At 41.4% G+C, this 18842-nt stretch overlaps 2 protein-coding genes across 4 annotated transcripts in view; both read right to left on the bottom strand.

Annotated features, from left to right (window-relative positions):
• The window catches only part of LOC111253231 (diacylglycerol kinase delta-like), a 226754-nt gene extending 207980 nt beyond the window's left edge, over positions 1-18774 (bottom strand). Inside the window, exons 1-6 of one of the 3 annotated variants that reach the window (XM_086993786.1) lie at positions 18635-18774; positions 16279-16605; positions 15933-16134; positions 12337-12425; positions 11175-11336; positions 4450-5693 (exon numbers count right to left, since the gene is read on the bottom strand). In XM_086993786.1, the coding sequence (XP_086849912.1) occupies positions 4450-4542 (93 nt within the window). In that variant the 5' untranslated portion in view covers positions 4543-5693; positions 11175-11336; positions 12337-12425; ... (1 more) ...; positions 16279-16605; positions 18635-18774. Of the gene's footprint in view, positions 1-4449; positions 5694-11174; positions 11337-12336; positions 12426-15932; positions 16135-16278; positions 17203-18634 lie in introns of those variants that run through there. The other 2 variants (XM_086993788.1, XM_086993787.1) reach the window with 2 other exon arrangements.
• Positions 11343-14829, bottom strand: LOC111252645 (protein sel-1 homolog 1-like; the record flags this gene model as incomplete). The annotated part of the gene is given in 4 exon segments (XM_086992537.1): positions 11343-12166; positions 12337-12361; positions 12413-12596; positions 14710-14829. Coding segments are annotated over 4 exon segments (516 nt in total), but the record flags the coding sequence as incomplete, so codon positions are not given.
• Positions 18775-18842: the final 68 nt, after the last annotated feature.

Below are 18842 nucleotides of genomic sequence, written 5' to 3'. Positions count from 1 at the left end.
GAGTTTAGCTTTGGCAAAACAGCTGATTACTATAATGCGGACCATTTCGGTCAACGATGGGCTTTGTTCCAGCAACGATGATGAGCAAACATGTTACGAGTAGGTAATCACGTGGCCTGCACTAGCCCCAGAAAAGGAGCAAACAACAAAATATATAAAAAAAAAAATAACACTATTGTTTATAGGTATTCCCGCAGAAAATCACATTTTTATACACCGCCATGCATAATGCCGGTGCCGAACAATCCGCAAAACGCTGGGAAGTTGGCAAGCGTCCACATTACCGACATCGGATTACCATTTGATTAGTTTTTTCAACTGTGAACCGGTACTCAAACAAACCGATTCAAAAAAATTAAGTTTGTGCTTCATCAGAGAATATCTATCTAGGTCTAACACGCAGTATTTCATTGGAACCGGCTCAGGTCTGAGGTCATTTCTTAAGAGATACGTGCAGTGTTACAGCATCAAAGGTCCTGGCGACTAATTCGCTATTTAGCGCTGCCTCTGGCAACTTTTAGGGGCACTTAATGAGCTGGGTCAATTTATACTTGATGTCCACGTCGTCCTCCCATACGCATCAACCTCTCCTAGAGTACATCTCAGTCCTAGAGTGGGGTAAAACAGTACCGACATACCACTTTTTCCACAGCGCTACGGCTCTGTTTGGACACGTTCTTGTTTCCTCCATCTTTACCCTCTGTTCCATCGCTCACTTTCACACGGCTCACTCTCCCTGCCGCAACTGGCAATGACAAGACGAACTATAGGCTGCAAAATAGCCGGTATCATTCCAAAGTGAGCACGCGAGCAAAAAACAGAGGAACAGAAGAGCACAGGAGTTCCACCAACGAACCGACCCATGGAATGAGCAAGGAGCCAAACCTAACAGTTAAAAACACTATATTGCTGCCAAGGGTTCAGCTTTGGCGCCGAAGCTTCCTCGTCCCGAGCCCTATGGCAGCAGCGGTAGGAGAGCACTCTGAACGTACGAAACCCGACGCTATCTTTGTCTGTCCCAGCGAAGCAACTAAACGAAGCTAAGTACCAGCCTACTTTACGCAGTAAGTACCCGAAGTGTGTGAATGGGTTTGGCTACACCACGTGGAAGATGGGTTAAAGGGAACATAGCGCAAGGTAAGTGCAAACTCTATAGGGGAATAAAGAGCCGTGCTTTGCCTCCAGCTGGCTTGAAACCACCAGGATTTTTAGCGGCCTTTTATAAAGGCTGAGGCACGGCGGTGACGAGGACACCCGAGCTAAACAGGCCAAGAGACGGATAGGCCACAATTTGGCTAGGAGGCACTTTTTCGACTATGCGAAGCCAAGATAGGACGTTTTTGGGGGGTGCTGCCTGCGTGCGAGAACCTTCCGCTGTGCATTGTCGTGTTTGCAATTCTGCACACAATACACGTTCATTTTTACTTACTGAACAAACAAGATAGATATACAAATATCACTAAGTTAGTAAAAACGAACGTGTATTGCCGACAAATACAAATTTGTTTGGTAATTTGGAAGTGCAACAATTGAGTCGGCTGTTAAGCTTGTATAAATTTTGAGGGGTTTGGCAAAACGTTTCTCTTGTCTGCTTCTAGCAAACAAACCATCTTTATACGAAGAACCTTTAACATCAAAGCTTTTAAATATGCTTACGACACGGTCAATGTCATGCTAAGTTATTAAACAAACAACAAACTCATGACAGGACCAAATTGTGATTTGCATAGAAATGAGGACCTTCGCAGATAGTGATGGTAAGCTTGCTGAACGTGCGTGCATGGAACTGTGCAGGACAGAGCACGCAATTGTAAAATACAATTTTGTTCATCTTCGAAAAAATCGCTCACGTACTTGCAGTTGTAAAATAATGTAACCAGCTATATTAGTGTACGTTTATTACTGCACAAAAGTGTAACCTTGCTCCAGGCAGATTATAATCTGTTTATCCACAAATTTGTAAAATACTTTTCTCGAGCCGTTACATGGGTTTAAATATTTTGCTGTTTGTGCACGATTCAGCCCACACGCTTAAGTTCGGGAAACTTACATCAGCTCTTAATTACACCAGGACAGCGGGAATAATGCTTCGAATGGATAGTGATCGAATTGTCTGGTCAAAGGAGCGATTTTTTTGTATTATCTTCAAAGTGGTTAACTATGGATAAATGAGTTCAATATAAAAGAGGTATCCTGATAATTAAGGAGGGGCAGCTAGAACAGAAAGTTTGTCCGTGATTGTTGCTCCGCTTGACGAACGGTGCAAGATATTTAAAAATATCTATAAGTAATGCAGTTCGAATTGTGGCCTGGCTAACTTTAAAAACACCCATAAATGAAAATACGCTTAATTCAGAGGATTCTCTAAGTGAGCAAGGCTGTAATAAAAAAGAGAGACTATAAAAACTGAAAAACAAAAACAGGCCTTAAGTGCAAATTTTTCTTTTCTTCGAAATATATGAACCGTTGCACCCATATAGCAATGCCCTTTTTCAAAAAAAAAGTTATAACAGTAAAACAGGCCGTTGTGTCCTAATTGCGTAAATTCTAAGCTTTAACATTTAAACGTCGACCTTACTAAGTGCCGAACCAACTGCCATAATTTTATGGTTACTTTATGACATTTAGAAGCAGTAACAATTTCTTCCCTTTTGCGCAATACAGAGTGTATCACAGATTTTTTGTAAATCTACATTTAAAAACAAACGAGGTCGGTTTCGATTACCTAACGAACCTTCTTTATTTATGTTTGAAACAAAGGATCGTATATATAGGCCCACACCCTTTGCCGATACGAAGGCGTGGAAAATAACGCAGTTCTGAATGACGACAGGTTCAAGCATATCATGACTGATCAATTCGAGCATTGTTTAAATACTGGTTTATAGTTACTAGATAATTACCAAAATAATTGAGGTAAATTAGGTTACTGGAACAGAGCGACTGCAGGTGACTTCTGTTTCCCAAAATCAAGCAAACATTGAGATGACTTAGGAAAGGAGCTGTGTGGTCGGAATTGGGTGCCTATGCCATATTCAGAGCATCACGCACGCGCCATAAGAAGCTTTCCAGCATACTGTGCTAATGGTCAGAAAATTCCGCAAAGACCATTTCCATGACGTCTATCCGTACGGTTAGAACGCTTCTAAAATTGAATCTCGTTTTTGCCCTAGGAAATCTATGCCAGAAACAAGTTTCAGCCACCGAAGTTCGACCCCACCAAGATGGTTGCCCGCTATAGAAGGTTTGCATAAAAAAACAAATATATATATACAACCTTTTTGTAGAAGCCCAAGTGTGAACCGAAATAGCATCATTTAGATAATGTTCGTATCTAGGACGAGATCATAAACCACCTTGAAGAATAATAGTTAGAACACTGATAGCTTTAATTATGTTGGGCTGATGCTAAAAAAGCCGTTATTTTACATGCAGTAATAAAACTATCAACTGTTCTATGTACAGTAAAAAGATATAGCTCTCGGAAGTGAGGAAACAATTATGACTGTGTATGGTTGTACGTTGTTCTCAATGGCCCCCTGTCTCCATGGCTAAGGGCTAGAAACGGCATACTTTGTCTTAGTTTTTCTGATATTTGAGGATCAAGGCGCTTCATTCATACCGTGTGTCACTAATGGCAATTTCTACCAGATACAGTGATACTGGCTACCGACTTAAACGAAAAGCTTATCCATTTCATTGGCTCTATAACATAACCTCATTATGTTGTCGGCGCTTTGCTAAAGATCTGTTGCATGGTATAACGTGTTTTGAACATGATAAACAGACCTTAACCTGCCAAAAGGATACTTTGCTGTGCTTTTATTTATGTTACTTCAGCCTGACCGGTGGACATCACGAAGTAACTGGAAAGCTCTTCCAATCGTATTCATGCGTCATGCAACGTCAGGTCAGCGTTAAGGAACATTAGATTGCCATTAATTGAAATACTATGGTCGGGGTAATAATACCCGTGAATTTAGCATAGACGGATTCATACTCCATACCAGCAACTAGCAAACTAAGACAGAAAATTGCGATGTGTACGAGCCACATTAATAAGTGTACATACATACTAGTGGATGTTATTGTGGAATATTACGTGGAGATAATGTTTGTACCCGCTGATAATATTACTATCCCTTATTTTTCTACTATTTACCGTAAAGTTTTTATGGAAATTTTATGATTAGATTCACTCTAAATAGCTCTTGCGCTTAATTCTATAAATAACGTTACCATTCGTACTGGAGCCTTTTTAAATATCTGTAACTCACGTTTTTCAAAATAAACAATATTTGATCCCAGCCAGAGTGGTCATATGTGCTCAAGATATATGCTCATCAATTGATGTCATAACTACACTGGTGACCAGGGTTTTCTGAAACGTTCTTTGGCAAATGACAAAAGGCGACACCAATACGGAATCGAGATGCACGGAAAACTTACCCCATGGCGATCGGCTTGGTGGGGTCGCGATGAGGCGGATAGTTTCTTCAGGGTTTTACCTCGATGAGTAGAACTTGCCGCTTGTAGCTCCATTGATTACGTTGGAGATTGCCTTCCCCTTGTTCTTTGACTGAGGCTCCAGTTAGTGGCTGGTGAGGGGCGCGCCAATATACTTGCGTCCACTGCATGTCCTGCACGACGTTTCTGGTGGATGGCTCAATGGCGACGTAAGCTAATCGACCACATAAGCCACATGCCGGTTGTCCTTTTAACACTGCATCCTTGCAAATTCTAACTGCTACGACGTGCAGCTCGTTAAACGAGATTATCTATTTCTGAACGGAGTACTGAAACGGTTTCCTAATATCATTTGTATTTTTCCGGTTGCTGCTTAATGTAAATGGACCGACTTACGTACTTCTCAAAGATTCACTGCTCAAGCAATACCTTACTCACTCCTGCCTCTACGAATACTGCTTTTATGTTTCGACGCTTCCACAGCTCCAACGTGTTCAATCCCTCGACGTCATTTGAACTAGCATTATAAACATATGCTGGATTTACTCGAGCCCGTTTTTTCTTTATAGACGAATTACACTACTGCAAAGTACTATTCTATCGATACTTCCGACGGATTGTTTTTTATCTTATTTTACTAGGCCGAGCGATGGGGCATTTATCGATGACACAACTATCTAAAAATATTTTGAAGGCAAAACCGAATACCAATAAAGTATAACGATCGTTCTTGGAGCACGCAATACACATCAGAGGTTGTACATCTTCTGATTCCTTATGTCGCTCGGACGTGACGAAGAACATAAACCTAAACAATCTGAGCACAATTAAGAATGTACTATTTCTACAATGAGTATTCCACTAGCACCGACCTAACCCAATCCAGGTCTGGTACGTAGTCCTTTCATTAAAATCAAGAGGTGCCCTCCAGCAATGGTGATGGTTGCAGTGGTAACCAGTCCGCCCCCAAGATTCGTATTTCTTTGCTGTCCCGAACGGAACTCTCGGAGAGAATTACAGATGAAACAGATATGTAGCGGCTTCCCTGTCATAGCAAATTATCGGGCATCGGCTCACTCGAGGACTTCTGTGTAGATAGCTAGCTGCTATAGAGTTTTCACGCTCTCGTGCTGCTGCGGCCACGTTTACATAGCTCTGGCAGCGTCGTATCGTAGTATCGGTGCTATACTCCGGAAGCGTCAAGCTGCGACTGTTGCGATTGCTAGCTGCAGGTAAAACAGAAACAAGATCAGACGTTTGATGATTGGACGTATGATAAATGCTATCTACGCTTTTCGTCTGCAACCTGGGTTACTTCCGCTAAAACAGAGGAATAATCGTGGTAGTTGCACAACCTCTATTTGCAACGTTTATTGGTGAAGGGCTGTTTGTCGGCGCTTGTACGTCTAACTTGACTAATCATCCTCTACGACATATTGCATTTGCGTAGACGCTGTCCGCGGAGCGTCTTCTTTTCGTCTTGAACGAGTCAACCGCGGCGGATTGCTCATTCTTTTAAGGGTAATTTTAGGAGTTGCTGTAGCGTATGATCTATGGTGACTTCAAGCGATGATTTCATATTATTAACAATTCGCGAAACTATCGACAGTTTTGCTATCGGTTGTCGGAAAAGACTCAGTAGCAATTGCTAATAAATTTTTTTTTAATCTAACAGTTTGTTTTAAGAACATTTGATTTTATATAAGAAACAAATAGATCAATAAACGAAGTGACTGGTTGACTAAGTCTTTCGATACTCGGCGTAATGGCCATTCTTGGATGGCCTACGACGACCATCCGTACGACACCTTCTAGAGACATTTATATCGGTCGTTTAGTGGAAAGGGCCCCAAAACGTTGAGAAAGGGATCACATTACCGACTAGTCCTACCACGATCACTATCATCACGAGTACCGCCATATCATCGACAGTCGCTACCGCAAGCACAACTGCCACCTCAACACCTCCACGTTCGTAGAATACTATGGCAATTGCACAATGCTAGCAGGATTTCTGCGACTTCAGCAACAACCCCAGCCCAGCAGGCCACAATGATGGCGAACGGGTTCGCACCTTCGCAGAGCAGCCAAGGTCTGCGGCTTGCCTATTCTCTACTAGGACCTTCTCTCCTAGGCCCTGGCAGACCGAGTGCATGGTTTCATCCCCGTGTAGTATGCAGTAACGGAGCGGTGCCGACCCTTCCACATCATCTCAGCATACGCCAGCTACATACTGCAGTCGACATCGTATACGGCACGTGTACAACAACACACGAGCAGATTAGCTCCAGTCACGGCCAAGTGTGGTGGCATTAACGATCTTTATTTGTTCGGAGTGCACCATCACTTGCTTAGGCAGCCGGCGAGCGGCAAGCCAGGCGGATAGGCCCTTCAGGGTAGTTATGGTGGCTGAGATGCGCGGGGGTGCCAGTGCAAGAGCCACACTGCTCCTGCGATACCCCTTCGTTCCTCGTATTTGCTGTTGCCAGTACCCCATCGCTTCTGGTTGCCGTTCTCTCCCATTTGGCTGCGGTTCTCCTTAATGCGCGGTCCCGGGAGCACCCCAGTTTGTTCATACGACCAGGCCTGCCTCTGTCGCCAACAACACTGGCATGATTAGCTGAACTGGCAAGCAACGAGAGGTAAGCCATAGTAAGCAAGACTGAGGGAACCCATCTGCTTCTATGGCTTACTTCGGAAAGGAGCCACGTGCTGGCTTGTCGGGCTGCCGGGACTTGCAGACCGCTGGCCTGCGAGGAAACCTGCGGCAGGAGAACAGGGCAAACCAGCTGGTCATACCCTCATATGAACGTGTATAACACTGAACAGCGCTAAGTGACCATGAATGAAAAAGGAATCGGGAATGTGGCTACACTTCCAATTGGGGTTAGCGCCATTTATACTGGCATGCTTCCCGGACATTAACATTATAATTAATTTGGACGGATTTTGCTCATGCATATGTGACTAGGAGTACTTATATTGCTTTACGAGTAAGTACAATGCAAATAGAATCTGTATAATAACAGGTTTGAGAGAAAAGTGAATCAAATATCGAGCTTATTAATGCTACACAGTGTTACATAAACGGTTGAGGTGAGGGAAAATGACAAAATGTATAGTACTTTCTAATAAAGTTAATTATAATTTCGTTCGAGATAGGATATAGGTGCAATCAAGCGAGCGATTCTGAAACCGAACTAAAAAAGGCCATGTTGTTAGACGGAAAAAACACAGTTCTAATTTACACAGACACAGAAGCTGCAATGATAAACGATTTGTCTTTCATTTATCACTGATTATTAATCTTGCATTCCTTGTTTTTATTAATATTCTCAGTTTTGGTGATAATTTTCTCAAGTATGACATAAATATGCTTTATGGCATGTCAAACGCAGCACTTTTCCATGTTCTTAATATGCGTTCCATGTTCCCGAACGCAAGTATATATCATAATAATAGTAATTACGTATCAGTTCAAACATTTGAGATAACTACCATGGTCAGTAGAGTTCTTCTCATAGGCCGCTCACTTCCAATCTCGCCCAGAACCAATCCCAAGTTTCCATCTCCATTACCATCTCGATACCTAAAATCAAATCTGCACGACCTAGTACGTCGGAATGTTTATTTGCTTCCCCGACACTGTCGTCACGTGACTCCACCGGAGGCTAAATATTCCGAAGGGCTCTTTTAGATCGATAAAAATTTCTTCGAGCTATAGCGGATTTCTAGCAACACTTTCTACCAGTTTCCGACTTCCTGAGTTGATAGTCGTATTTTCCATGCACCGAACAGGGGCAAGGTATACGGTAGCCTAGAACTCGGCGGACCCCTGTAGTGGGTAGTTGTTGAAGGCCTCGCAAAACTGCTAGCGCACGGGCGAGTCGTATTCACAACCTTGCGGACGAACTGTAACGGTCTAGTGGCTGAATAACCGGGCAAATACTTGATCGTGACTCCGTCGTAAGGCTGAGTGGCAGGGCTGAAAAGGTCGGCATATTCCAACAGCAGTGGGAATAACGGTAAGCAGGCGAGGATGCAGAGCCTAACGCTAAATTCGGACGCGAACGACTAAGGAATCATGTGATAACGGCGGAAGTGAGAGCGGAGGTAACAAAATATTCAGAGTTGCTAATACAATCGCTGGTCATTAACGCCTTTTAGCACCTGTAGCTACATGTATAGCTAAATAGAAATGTTTCTGGTTGTGGTGGCCTGGGTGCCAACATTGTCAAGCTGCGACTGCAGGCGTAAGGCATGGCGAGCATATCGCGTGTGCCGTTTTCAAAGCAGTGCTACTTACGCCGAAGATGATTGTGGTCTTGCTACTGAAAGCATAGAGCTAAATCTCGTAGCTGCTCGCTTCTGGCGCCTCTCTTAAAAAAGGCAAAGTGTTAGTTAGAGTCAGAGGTTACCAAGAGCAGGAGTGGATTGGGGTCTGAGATACACGGACAGAAATATACTAATTTAACTAGATTCATGTACAACCAATACAAATAATTTCTGCCTTCATGTGTTAACATGATCTCAATCTGACAGGGTAAGGAAGAACGTAAAAATACAGTGCTGTTGTCACATCCAACAGCTTACCTTCGTTATGTTTGAGAGCATTTACCACAGTGAGTATTTTCAGATATTCGAAATTTTAAAGGGGCGTATGTTGCAGGGCTAGTGAACGAGCTTAATGCAGGTTTTAGCCGTTGAGTTGGGGTTCAATATACTTATTTAGTCTTCTATAATTGTTGTGAAGTAGACGAATACAGAAAGGATCTGACTGCATTTGCATGTGCGTATGTGTGTACGACAGACACATATACCTTTTTAAGGCAAACACCTTTTTAAGGCTATCTTTAGAGAAACACTTTCAGGGAAGGACCAGATTGAGCGACAGAGAGCGATACCGTCTTCAAGTAAACTGTGCGAAAACACAATGACGCTCTTCGCATTGTTATTTAAAACTGGGCTTATTGGAACTTAATTTCACGCCCACCAATTCATCTACAGGCTCCTAGACACCTTAGAGGAACAGCGCAGTAATATCTGAATCAGCATACGTCGATAGCGAAAATTTCGTTTCGATTAAGTTGCCTAATGGTGAATGTTTGTTCCTTTATTCAGCTGGTCGTTGATATTAAACGATATTCATGTTCGGTCTTGAACCACAAACATAAGCTTAACATCCGTAGGCAGACGTCTTTTGTCGGCACTTTCATGTTTAAAAAATCTATAACGTTCAACGAATGCTTCATTGAATTGTCAACTACTGGCTGTAACGCAGTGCTAATGTGACTTATAGAACGGCTTAGGTTAGAACTCACATATGTAAACGCACGAGTTACGCCACATACATGTGGGCCAACTTCAAATGACTGATATACGGTCACGTGTAAATAGTTAATTGACGTTAAAAATGTCAAGTTTCCACGTTTAAAAGTTTACCTTCCCCACATTTTGTCGAGGTCAAAACGCCGATGTAACAACCTCGGACATTTGCCTAATGAAGCTATCGCAAATTAGAACTGCTCAAGAATGATTTGCCCAATTCAGAGTTTACAAGATCCCTCCGCTACGGCCGACCATCTGAAAGCATCCTTGAAAGATGCCAGGCAACAAACTTTATGAGAATCGATGGAAAATGTGAGCTGCAGCCACGCGACCGCCGTTGGTACTCTACGTCTATTTCGGCTTACACAGAAACTTAAGGCTTGGGTACCTTATGAGCTACTTGAATCCCTGCATCTTAGAAACTCGCCCAGCATCGAGTGTCACATAGCTAAAATGACCGATCTCCGCAGAGAATTTTCGCTAGTGATGAAAAGTGTCTGTACTTCAATATGAATCAGAAGCCACGGTAGGTGGCCCCAGGAACGAAGCCAGAGTCCAGGCTTTCCAGATCTTCGTACGAAAAAGGTTCATTTTGCCTTTTGTGAGACTGTGAGGGCCTGACTCACTGAAAATTGCTTTCTACGAACCAGACAGCGCCTTCATTTGGCCCAGTTACATCAAGTCAACGAAGCAACAACATTTCACGGATTGCACAGTTCTGTTCGCCTGCAACCCTACGAATGCAATGCAATAGGTCAACAATCGGCCTGCGATAACTAAACCCGTTTTTCTTGAGCTTATTGGTGAAGTTGCAACACGTTTTGTAGAATTTATTTGTGCTGTGTTAGACACACTGCTATATATGTCAGTCTTTTGGTGACATTACTCTTACCGGTTAAGTGTTGTCAGCCACTTCTCTGACCAGCATTTTTACCGCCAAAGATCACAGTGATCGTAATTACCATTAGCATAATAGATAAAATCAATGAACTTTACTTGGAAAACCTGAAGCTATCTTGTTCAACGCATGCTTTTTGTAGGACCTTAGAAAAGAAAACTAACTAGCGCACTGTCTCAAACAGAACGGTTAACCGTTTGAAATTAGCGAATTAACGTATAATAGTAAACGTTGCATTAAAAAAAAACAATCGCTATTGTGCCTTTCACTACTAGAACCGGCATAGACGCTTATTTAGTAATGGGCTGCTCACTACCAAGAACTAAAAGTAATTACTGGAATATTGATAGTACGGATGGTGAGATTCGTTTTAGCTTAGATATAAATGTAGCCGACTACCCTGAAATTTTCTGCGGACCTCCTAGCGTGGCCGCCGTAATATTGCTATTACTGTGAACATAGCAGCAAAAATAACCATTACGTAAGGAATTCAGCCGGGACCGACAATGTGTTGCAACAACATTGGACGAGATGGAATCGGTTTTTCCAGTAGTTTTCGGTCACTTTCCTCCCTAAAACCAATATTCAGCTGCTTTAGGCCGAAGACAATCGCAGGTTTCGACAGGCCTAGCATAACCGAAATCTGAAACAAAGTAAATAATTCTGTTATTCACTATTACGTTGTTTGATACGGAATCCTTAAATAAACAAATGCCTTAAATTTACTAGAGCTAACTGCGTAAAACATCTTAGGAATAATGTTAATTCCATTTTTTGTCGTCAATCATTGTCTCTTCATGACTATTAAAATAAGAGAATAGGAGCAGGTTTTAACCTAGCGAAAGCTACCATAATTTACAAAAAGCGCAGCGAAAACCTTTATAATAGAATTTAAGTAACTATTAGGACCGATCACACAACTATGTTTCTAGAGTAAAAGTAGAGTTAAACTGTAAGAGCTGTAAGAGTGATACTTTTTTTGTTGACCAATTATTCTGCTAAAATCTGAAACGGGCACTAATTGCAGTTATATGCAGCAACTTTATACTTTGAATCGGTAAAATGGCTCCGGTTACTATCATGTCAAAATAGCCGGAATACGAGATGGTTAAAAACTATTATTTGGATCGGATGGGCAAAAATGAGAGGGAAAACAGATACGTCAGAAAAAGTTTAACACAAAATCTGAGAAGTGAGCGATCAGCGGAATTCTAGCGGATGCTTTGTGTGTACTTGTAGTACAGGGGCCAACTCAAAACCGTTTTGCCTGGGCAAGCGGCAAGCTACTAATATTGCTTAGCGAGATGTGTGTCCTTAGGTGAGGCGTATCCTTGCTCCTGCATATAGGCCATATTGAACATTGCCTTAGCATTGTTCTGAGATTCAATAGACACACGGTAGAGGAAAGCTGACTGCGAATGGTCAACAGAAGTTCCGTGCCCGTAATAATAATAGCCATCCAGCTTCAACCCACTTGCGTGATAGACAAGTTAGAAGCGTCATTCCTTATTAGTAAACACTGCTACTAGCTCACGTGTTCCTGGACTCAACAGAGATGACTTTTTTTTTTGATGTAAGTTATTACAATGCATCATGATTTATTCACAGGCAATTTCTTTCAAAGACAACAAAGCACGACTTACTTGGTGACGATGTAGCCCTGCACGGCTGCTTTGCCCCGAAATATAAACGTTCAGGCGTATGAGGCGTTCCGGTCGCCGGATAGCGGCGTCTTGGCCCGATCAAGTATGAATGCAACATTACTCTGTGTTTACTCATAACCAAACTATGCCAGAAAAGCGTATCGTACCAGCGCTTCATCAACATGTTTACCGTCGGCATTATATATATATGTCATATGGATGAATACATAGCAGCGAAACTTTATGACCTCGTTCGGAAGCTGCGTATAATGAAAAGTCAATTTTAGATAACTATGTATGTACTTGTTGTCACTACCTGAATTTTCAGGTAAGCGTAATCGAAACATTAGCCTAAGGAGCACTTCGGAATAACTTCATCAAATCGTTTCTCTACGATAATCCAGTTCCCTTTTTTACGAATGGCGCGCCTCGGATTACTCTATATTTTAACATACGATCGCTTATTTCAGTACTTAGCTTGTTACAGTGTTATTTAGAACAAGACTCACATCAGAAAGCGGAGCGAAGGTCTGGCATCTAAATATATTTATACAAGACATTTATCTAAATAGGAGACTATTATGTTGTCATCTAATTCTTCAACATTATGCAGGAAAATTAATTATTCTAATTTTTTTTTTAAGCAAAAAACCGCACAGGTAGCAGCGCTCACTGAAATGACAATGACAAATGATAAAATTGAATCTGCAAACTTTAACATCTAATTCGTACAATTCGTCCAAAGAAATATAGAAGTTGTGCAGAGAATCAGAAAAATTCTATATTAAATGGTTGTATATTATTCTGTGGCATTATTTACGAGGTAGATCAGTTTAAAGGTACCTCATTGTACCGGTTAATGGTTTGAAGATCACGTAACTGATAGCCAAGATCACTGTGTTGCTTATATTATCCATTATATATTATAGTGTGTCATATTTCCATTTCCAGGGCGTTAATAATTGATATTGACAAAATGCTTTTTTTTGTTTGTTTGTTTCTTTATTCTTTTCTATGACAATCATTTGACTCGACAAAAAAAAAGTTTGTTTAGCGGCTACTTGAAGAGCACATCTTTTTAGAGATTGAGGTGTAATTAGATTATCTACTATAGAAAACGTTTCTTCATTTAAAGTACAACCTATACACCTATGTATCTTACCTAGCCAATTATTTATTGTTCCCCTTGCCACACAGTCAATAAGGATGAATATGGTTCACGCTGAATGCATGTAAATATTCGTTCTCTATTAAATTGATGTAAAGTGTTTACTATTGCATTTTGCAAATCTTTTTCAAGCCGAAATAATTCGCTGTTACTAAGACCTGTGGCAGGGTAGCAATTTTCACTTGATTTAACAATCAATAACTTTGTTTCGCTAATCTAGTTCGTTCCTATCAATTGCTTAATTCTCACAAACGACTCCCAAACAAAACACACGGAATAGCAAAATGCTACACAATATAATAGAATATATGAAAGTATGTGTAATATGGTAGCGGTACTAGAATTACTATAGCTCGTCACAGAAAAACAGGCTTCTGCAAATCAGACTAACTAGATTTTCCGAAAAAAAAAATGATGCTAGCATATTAGATTCGCAACTAAGTTGCGCAAGCTCCAATCCTATAAGCCAGGAATCTAATTCGTCTTGTGCGGTGGAATACCCGATGGATGTAACCCCAGCCCGTTATTCTGGTTTTCTTTTCTATTAATCGGTAGTACTCTTGAAGGAAGACCCGGGCTGATTCGGGCCAAAGCAAATACAATATCCTATCAATTCACATACTAATTGGATAAATCATTTCGATGGGAATCGAATATTTTAAAGCAATCGGTCTTTCGCAACGCATTGCTTTGAGTTTTTTTTTTGAAGCATATTCCAGGAGACGTAGATGACAAGTTAAAAAACCAAGTCCTCACTTTGAACAATAGCGTTGTGGCGGCTCTAATGATCTACCCCGATCCCTTGAATACTCATCATTCCGATATAATAGTATGCAAGAACGTGCTCTAATACTTGAGCGCCACACAGAGAAACTATAGTTTCTCTCAACACCAAGATACTACCAAGATCATGGTAGAATATATAACTTAATTCAAGCTGTCCACAGACTAAGCCCTGGTTAGCAGCCACCGTTGTATAGCGCAGTCCGCGCTCATGATCCTTGAAAACAGGTACATGACACCAAGACCAGCCTAGCCGGCAGCATTATTTTTTTTTGCCAACCATCGAAAAATGGTTGAAAACTGTCTCGTTATTTTGAGCTACAATTTTTTCAGCTCGAAAAACATATTTCCTAAGTATGCCGTCGCGCTCACGTTTCCCGCATTAGCAGCCTCCAAGAAATAGGTTAGGGCGCGCGTATCACTTGCTCAACACCCTGCCCGCGTTGGCAGTGCCAATGGTCTAGGCCAACCTGCGCATGAATGTCACCTTTGTCAGCCAGAAACTTGTAATACTGTATCAAATTATTACCAAGCTGGTAAGTTCACGATCTCGACGAATTCTCGCATTCGTTGCTTAATCTTTTGAGGGCTGGTTGCCCACTGTAGGGAAAGCCGCTGGGACTCGCAAAAGTGCGCTCAACGGAACTAGCAGCTCGCCGATAGTAGTCGAGGGCATTTTCCCAACTTTGCAAAATACCTAGACCCAAGTAGTGTCAATAGCCAAGTGTCATCTGGACGAGCTTTTTCCATCGATAGCAGCAAAGGTGTATGAGATATCGGCTTTGAATTGCGAAGGATTCAAGAAGGCCAAGACCAAAAAAATGCATAAAACCGTAGAAAATTTGTGCTTTCAAATAGTCATTCCTTGCTAATGGTTTTAGTAATCCTTGAGACCGCGCTAGGTTAAACCTTATGCCAGCTTCTACGCCATCAAAAAGATGTACCACTGCGATCATGCGCTGTGTAACAGGGTGTCCCTGAATTGCCGCTTGCAGAAGAAAACTTTACGCTTTTGCTCAATCTAATCTCGTTCGAGCCATTCAATGAAGCACTCGGCGTCTTGAACATGGCCAGTGCCTGTCTCTGCTTCTTTTAAACGCCTTAGTATTCCGAACATTATTTGACGTATCATTCGGACTACTATGAGTTTGTATCGGGGCTATCGACTGCATTGAGGCAGAATCGACCTCTCTGCCTCGTTTAGTAGGCGACAAATTGAAGGAACCTTTTACCCGTAGTTCTGCAACGGCTCCCATTGGCTTGAGTCTAAACTGAATCTGTCCTTTTACTACGTGGTGAATTTGTCGGCAGTAAAGATAAGAACAACTTCAAAAAATCCAATGACTTCAGGTTGCTATGCGCGAAGTCCGCCGATTGATTGGGGTCGTCTCTTTCACTGATTGCCTTTACTATGTGCAATGAGCAAAATACGATTTCAGAGAAGGTGAAACTCTACCATATTTTAAAAACAGGTTCTTTTTACGTCCACTTGGCAGCAATGATTTTTATTGACCAATTGTCCTTGCCTTTCACCTTTTTGGTGATCATTAAGCCTGCATATCTTTTCAAAGGCAGTTCAACTATGATAAGTGTTCGGCCTACTGAAAAATCTCCGTACAAGCTTACACACTTACAGCAAACTTACTTAAATAATCTGTACTGCCCCAATCGAAGTCTTTCTTCAAAAACGCGCCAGTCCCAAATTAGCTTCTGTAATGTAGACGACAGGGTGCGGGATAACATCGTTTCCGCCGTAGAGCCAAAAACACACACACCTATAAATAGTGTTTGGCAGCGGTTCCGACTTGCCATTGCATGCCTACCATCCATGTGCGCATTATGAGCAACTGTAATTCAATGACAATGTCGTTACACGATTCTCACAACGATAGCATATTACCTGTAACAATCGGTGTTATTCTTATAATTAAAACAAAAGTAAAAATAAGAACACTCGCAGATCATCACAAGCCGTCTTTTCGAAATCCTACCTGCACGCAGAATGGCCTCGTTTCACAACTGGCGATAATACAATTATACGGTGTTTGCGCGGTGTCGTAGAACATTTTATAAGTGTCTGCCAAGGCCCTTTAATCCTTTTCGTCCTATTATTGACCGCTGAGAACCGGTCACGGACTGATGTTTGTCAAGAAACCAATGGCAGTGGCCATAGACTCGTCTGAGGTGGGTTAGTAACTATTTTCAGTAGTAATAATTACAAGGCCCAGCAGCATCGTCACCCATCCTAGCCAATTCCGACAATGACTCCTTGATAGTGAGACCGCTCGCTAACGAATGACTCCACCTGTGAAATTATTCTATGGGACAGAAAACTACACATCATCACAAATGGAACCAGCCGACGACCTCCTGTAGTCTGCTATTGCTGCCAGTCAACAGCAACCAACATATGCTGAGCATTCTATTACGCACTTAAATCCAGTATCTATATAAAGATGATAATAATAATGCTAATAGTGCGATGTGCATGTACGTCATTTACCTATTCAGCCTGTAGCCGCCACCCATAACGCGCGTGTACCTTATTTTTAGAGCAAAATGGTTTTTTTACGATCCCTATGCTATTCAATGATCAGAATTGCGGTCTCTCTAGGCCAACATCCATTCCTCAACTAAGCAAAAGATTTAAGCGTTCTAATCAGGTCACCACTGTGTTCGTATAAACTGAAATGACACGTTCGCTGAACTCTAAGCATTGTCTCCGAACACGGCGCGCAAATACCCCCCAGTCAGCTAGTGATAGCGGCAGCAGAGCTTATTCTAAAGCTGCTTCCCGTAAACTGCATGTGTTCATACGGCAAGACGTAAATGAAGTATAATAGTAGAGAATAAGCAGTCGAATATCAAAGGTCCGGCTCGATGCTGAGCAGCTTTGAGAGCAGTCTACATCAGACGGATAAGTATGGAAACGGCCGCGTTTTTCTGTTGTGAAAAAAAAAAACCAATAATTTAACTTTTCAGTCATTTATAGCTAAAAAAAATACTTTACATGCAGAAACTCGAGATAGATAGGACTAGGAACGTATGCTAGTCCTTATGCCATTAGTTTAACAATCTTTAAGCCAGACCTACAATAATCTAGTTATAAACAAATTTGAGCCAGCGTTTGCTTAGAGGATGTTCAGATCAATCAAAAGGAAAATATGTCTGGCTTCAGGTATTATAGGTCTGCTGTATAAAGTAAAACTCGTCAAACGGCACGCTTGCTGTTTCCGAGCCGACATATAGATAATCATACAAATACGTTTCCAGTACAAAATGAAAACGGAAATTTTATCTCGTTTGAAAGTTTTCTTTGGCTTTTTATCCACACAGGGAGACTACACCATAAATACAGACTTCTAAAGTTAGGAGTGAGTTTGTAAAAGAAAAGCTTAAGGAAGTTAGGCAGGATACCATCAGAGCACCTTACAAAAATTTTTCCATAGAAATCAACTATACAGTATAGCTACTTAGATCTTGCATTAAATTGCAAGAAAACACCAGCGATTTCTAAAGACAATAATGCCAGGAGCATAAAGTCAACTTGGCTAAAAAAAAAATAGGTGTAGAGGTAAAATATGGTTGTAGATAAGTAGATGAAAACGTATTAATATACAATGTGACAGCGCTTAGTCTATGTAGTGACGTTTTGTCGCTTTCAAGCATCAACAGCAGAACACCATTAACTGGGTAAAGATGAGATGTGCTAAGGCAATATCTTTTGCAGCCACGTAGCTGTGTTCTACAGAAATCTGAAACAGAGACACGCCCTCTAATTTGCTTTGTGAAAACTTCATGAAATATTACTGGAAGGCAAACGGTGAGTGCCCTGGAAAAATTTAGATCATTTTTTAGTCTAAATTCTCCTAATTAAACTTTCTTTCGTTAGTCAACAGCTAAGGATTTCCTAAAGGGCAGGACTTACTCAAAATCTTCGCACTTGAGATACCAAAATTTGCGCTTGTATGGAGTTAACGTTCAGCGCAATATGCCGTGGGGGGCAAAGGGACTCGGCTTAGGGCACTCAGGCGGCGAAGCGATGCCTAACATAGAAGTCAACTGTTCATGTTAACCGTCGGTTACAGTTTACAAAAAGTTTTGAAAAGTCGTTAGTCATGGTAATGTAATTTCAGATCAGAAAATATTTTGTGGAGGAAAATATGTTCCGCATAGCGCAGATATGAACCGAATGTAAAATAAAGTGCGCCGAATTTAGCCGTTGAAACTTTACAACTTTCCGTCACATTTTTTCTCCAATAGTGGCAAGGATTATACTAGCTCTCTCTCTCTCTCTCTCTCTATATATATATATATATATATATATAAAACACTATCGTGATACACCTGTACTGCGATTCACACTACATTTCATAGCGGTATTCCCACCGGCTATGTACAACGCGGTTGTTCTTCAATATCACTCATTGCTTATTCTATGGAGATAAGTACATATCGAGTTTTCTATATAAAAATGCCTATAAAAACGCAGCTTCCAACAATATGAAACAAACATGCCTAGCATTTCTATTTACAAATCTGTCGCGCCTCTCCA

Source organism: Varroa destructor, unplaced genomic scaffold (assembly GCF_002443255.2).
Source record: "Varroa destructor unplaced genomic scaffold, Vdes_3.0 BEIS01000006.1, whole genome shotgun sequence".
In the NCBI taxonomy this organism is placed as follows: Eukaryota; Metazoa; Arthropoda; class Arachnida; order Mesostigmata; family Varroidae; genus Varroa; species Varroa destructor.
This window is presented reverse-complemented; position numbering and strand designations above follow the sequence as displayed.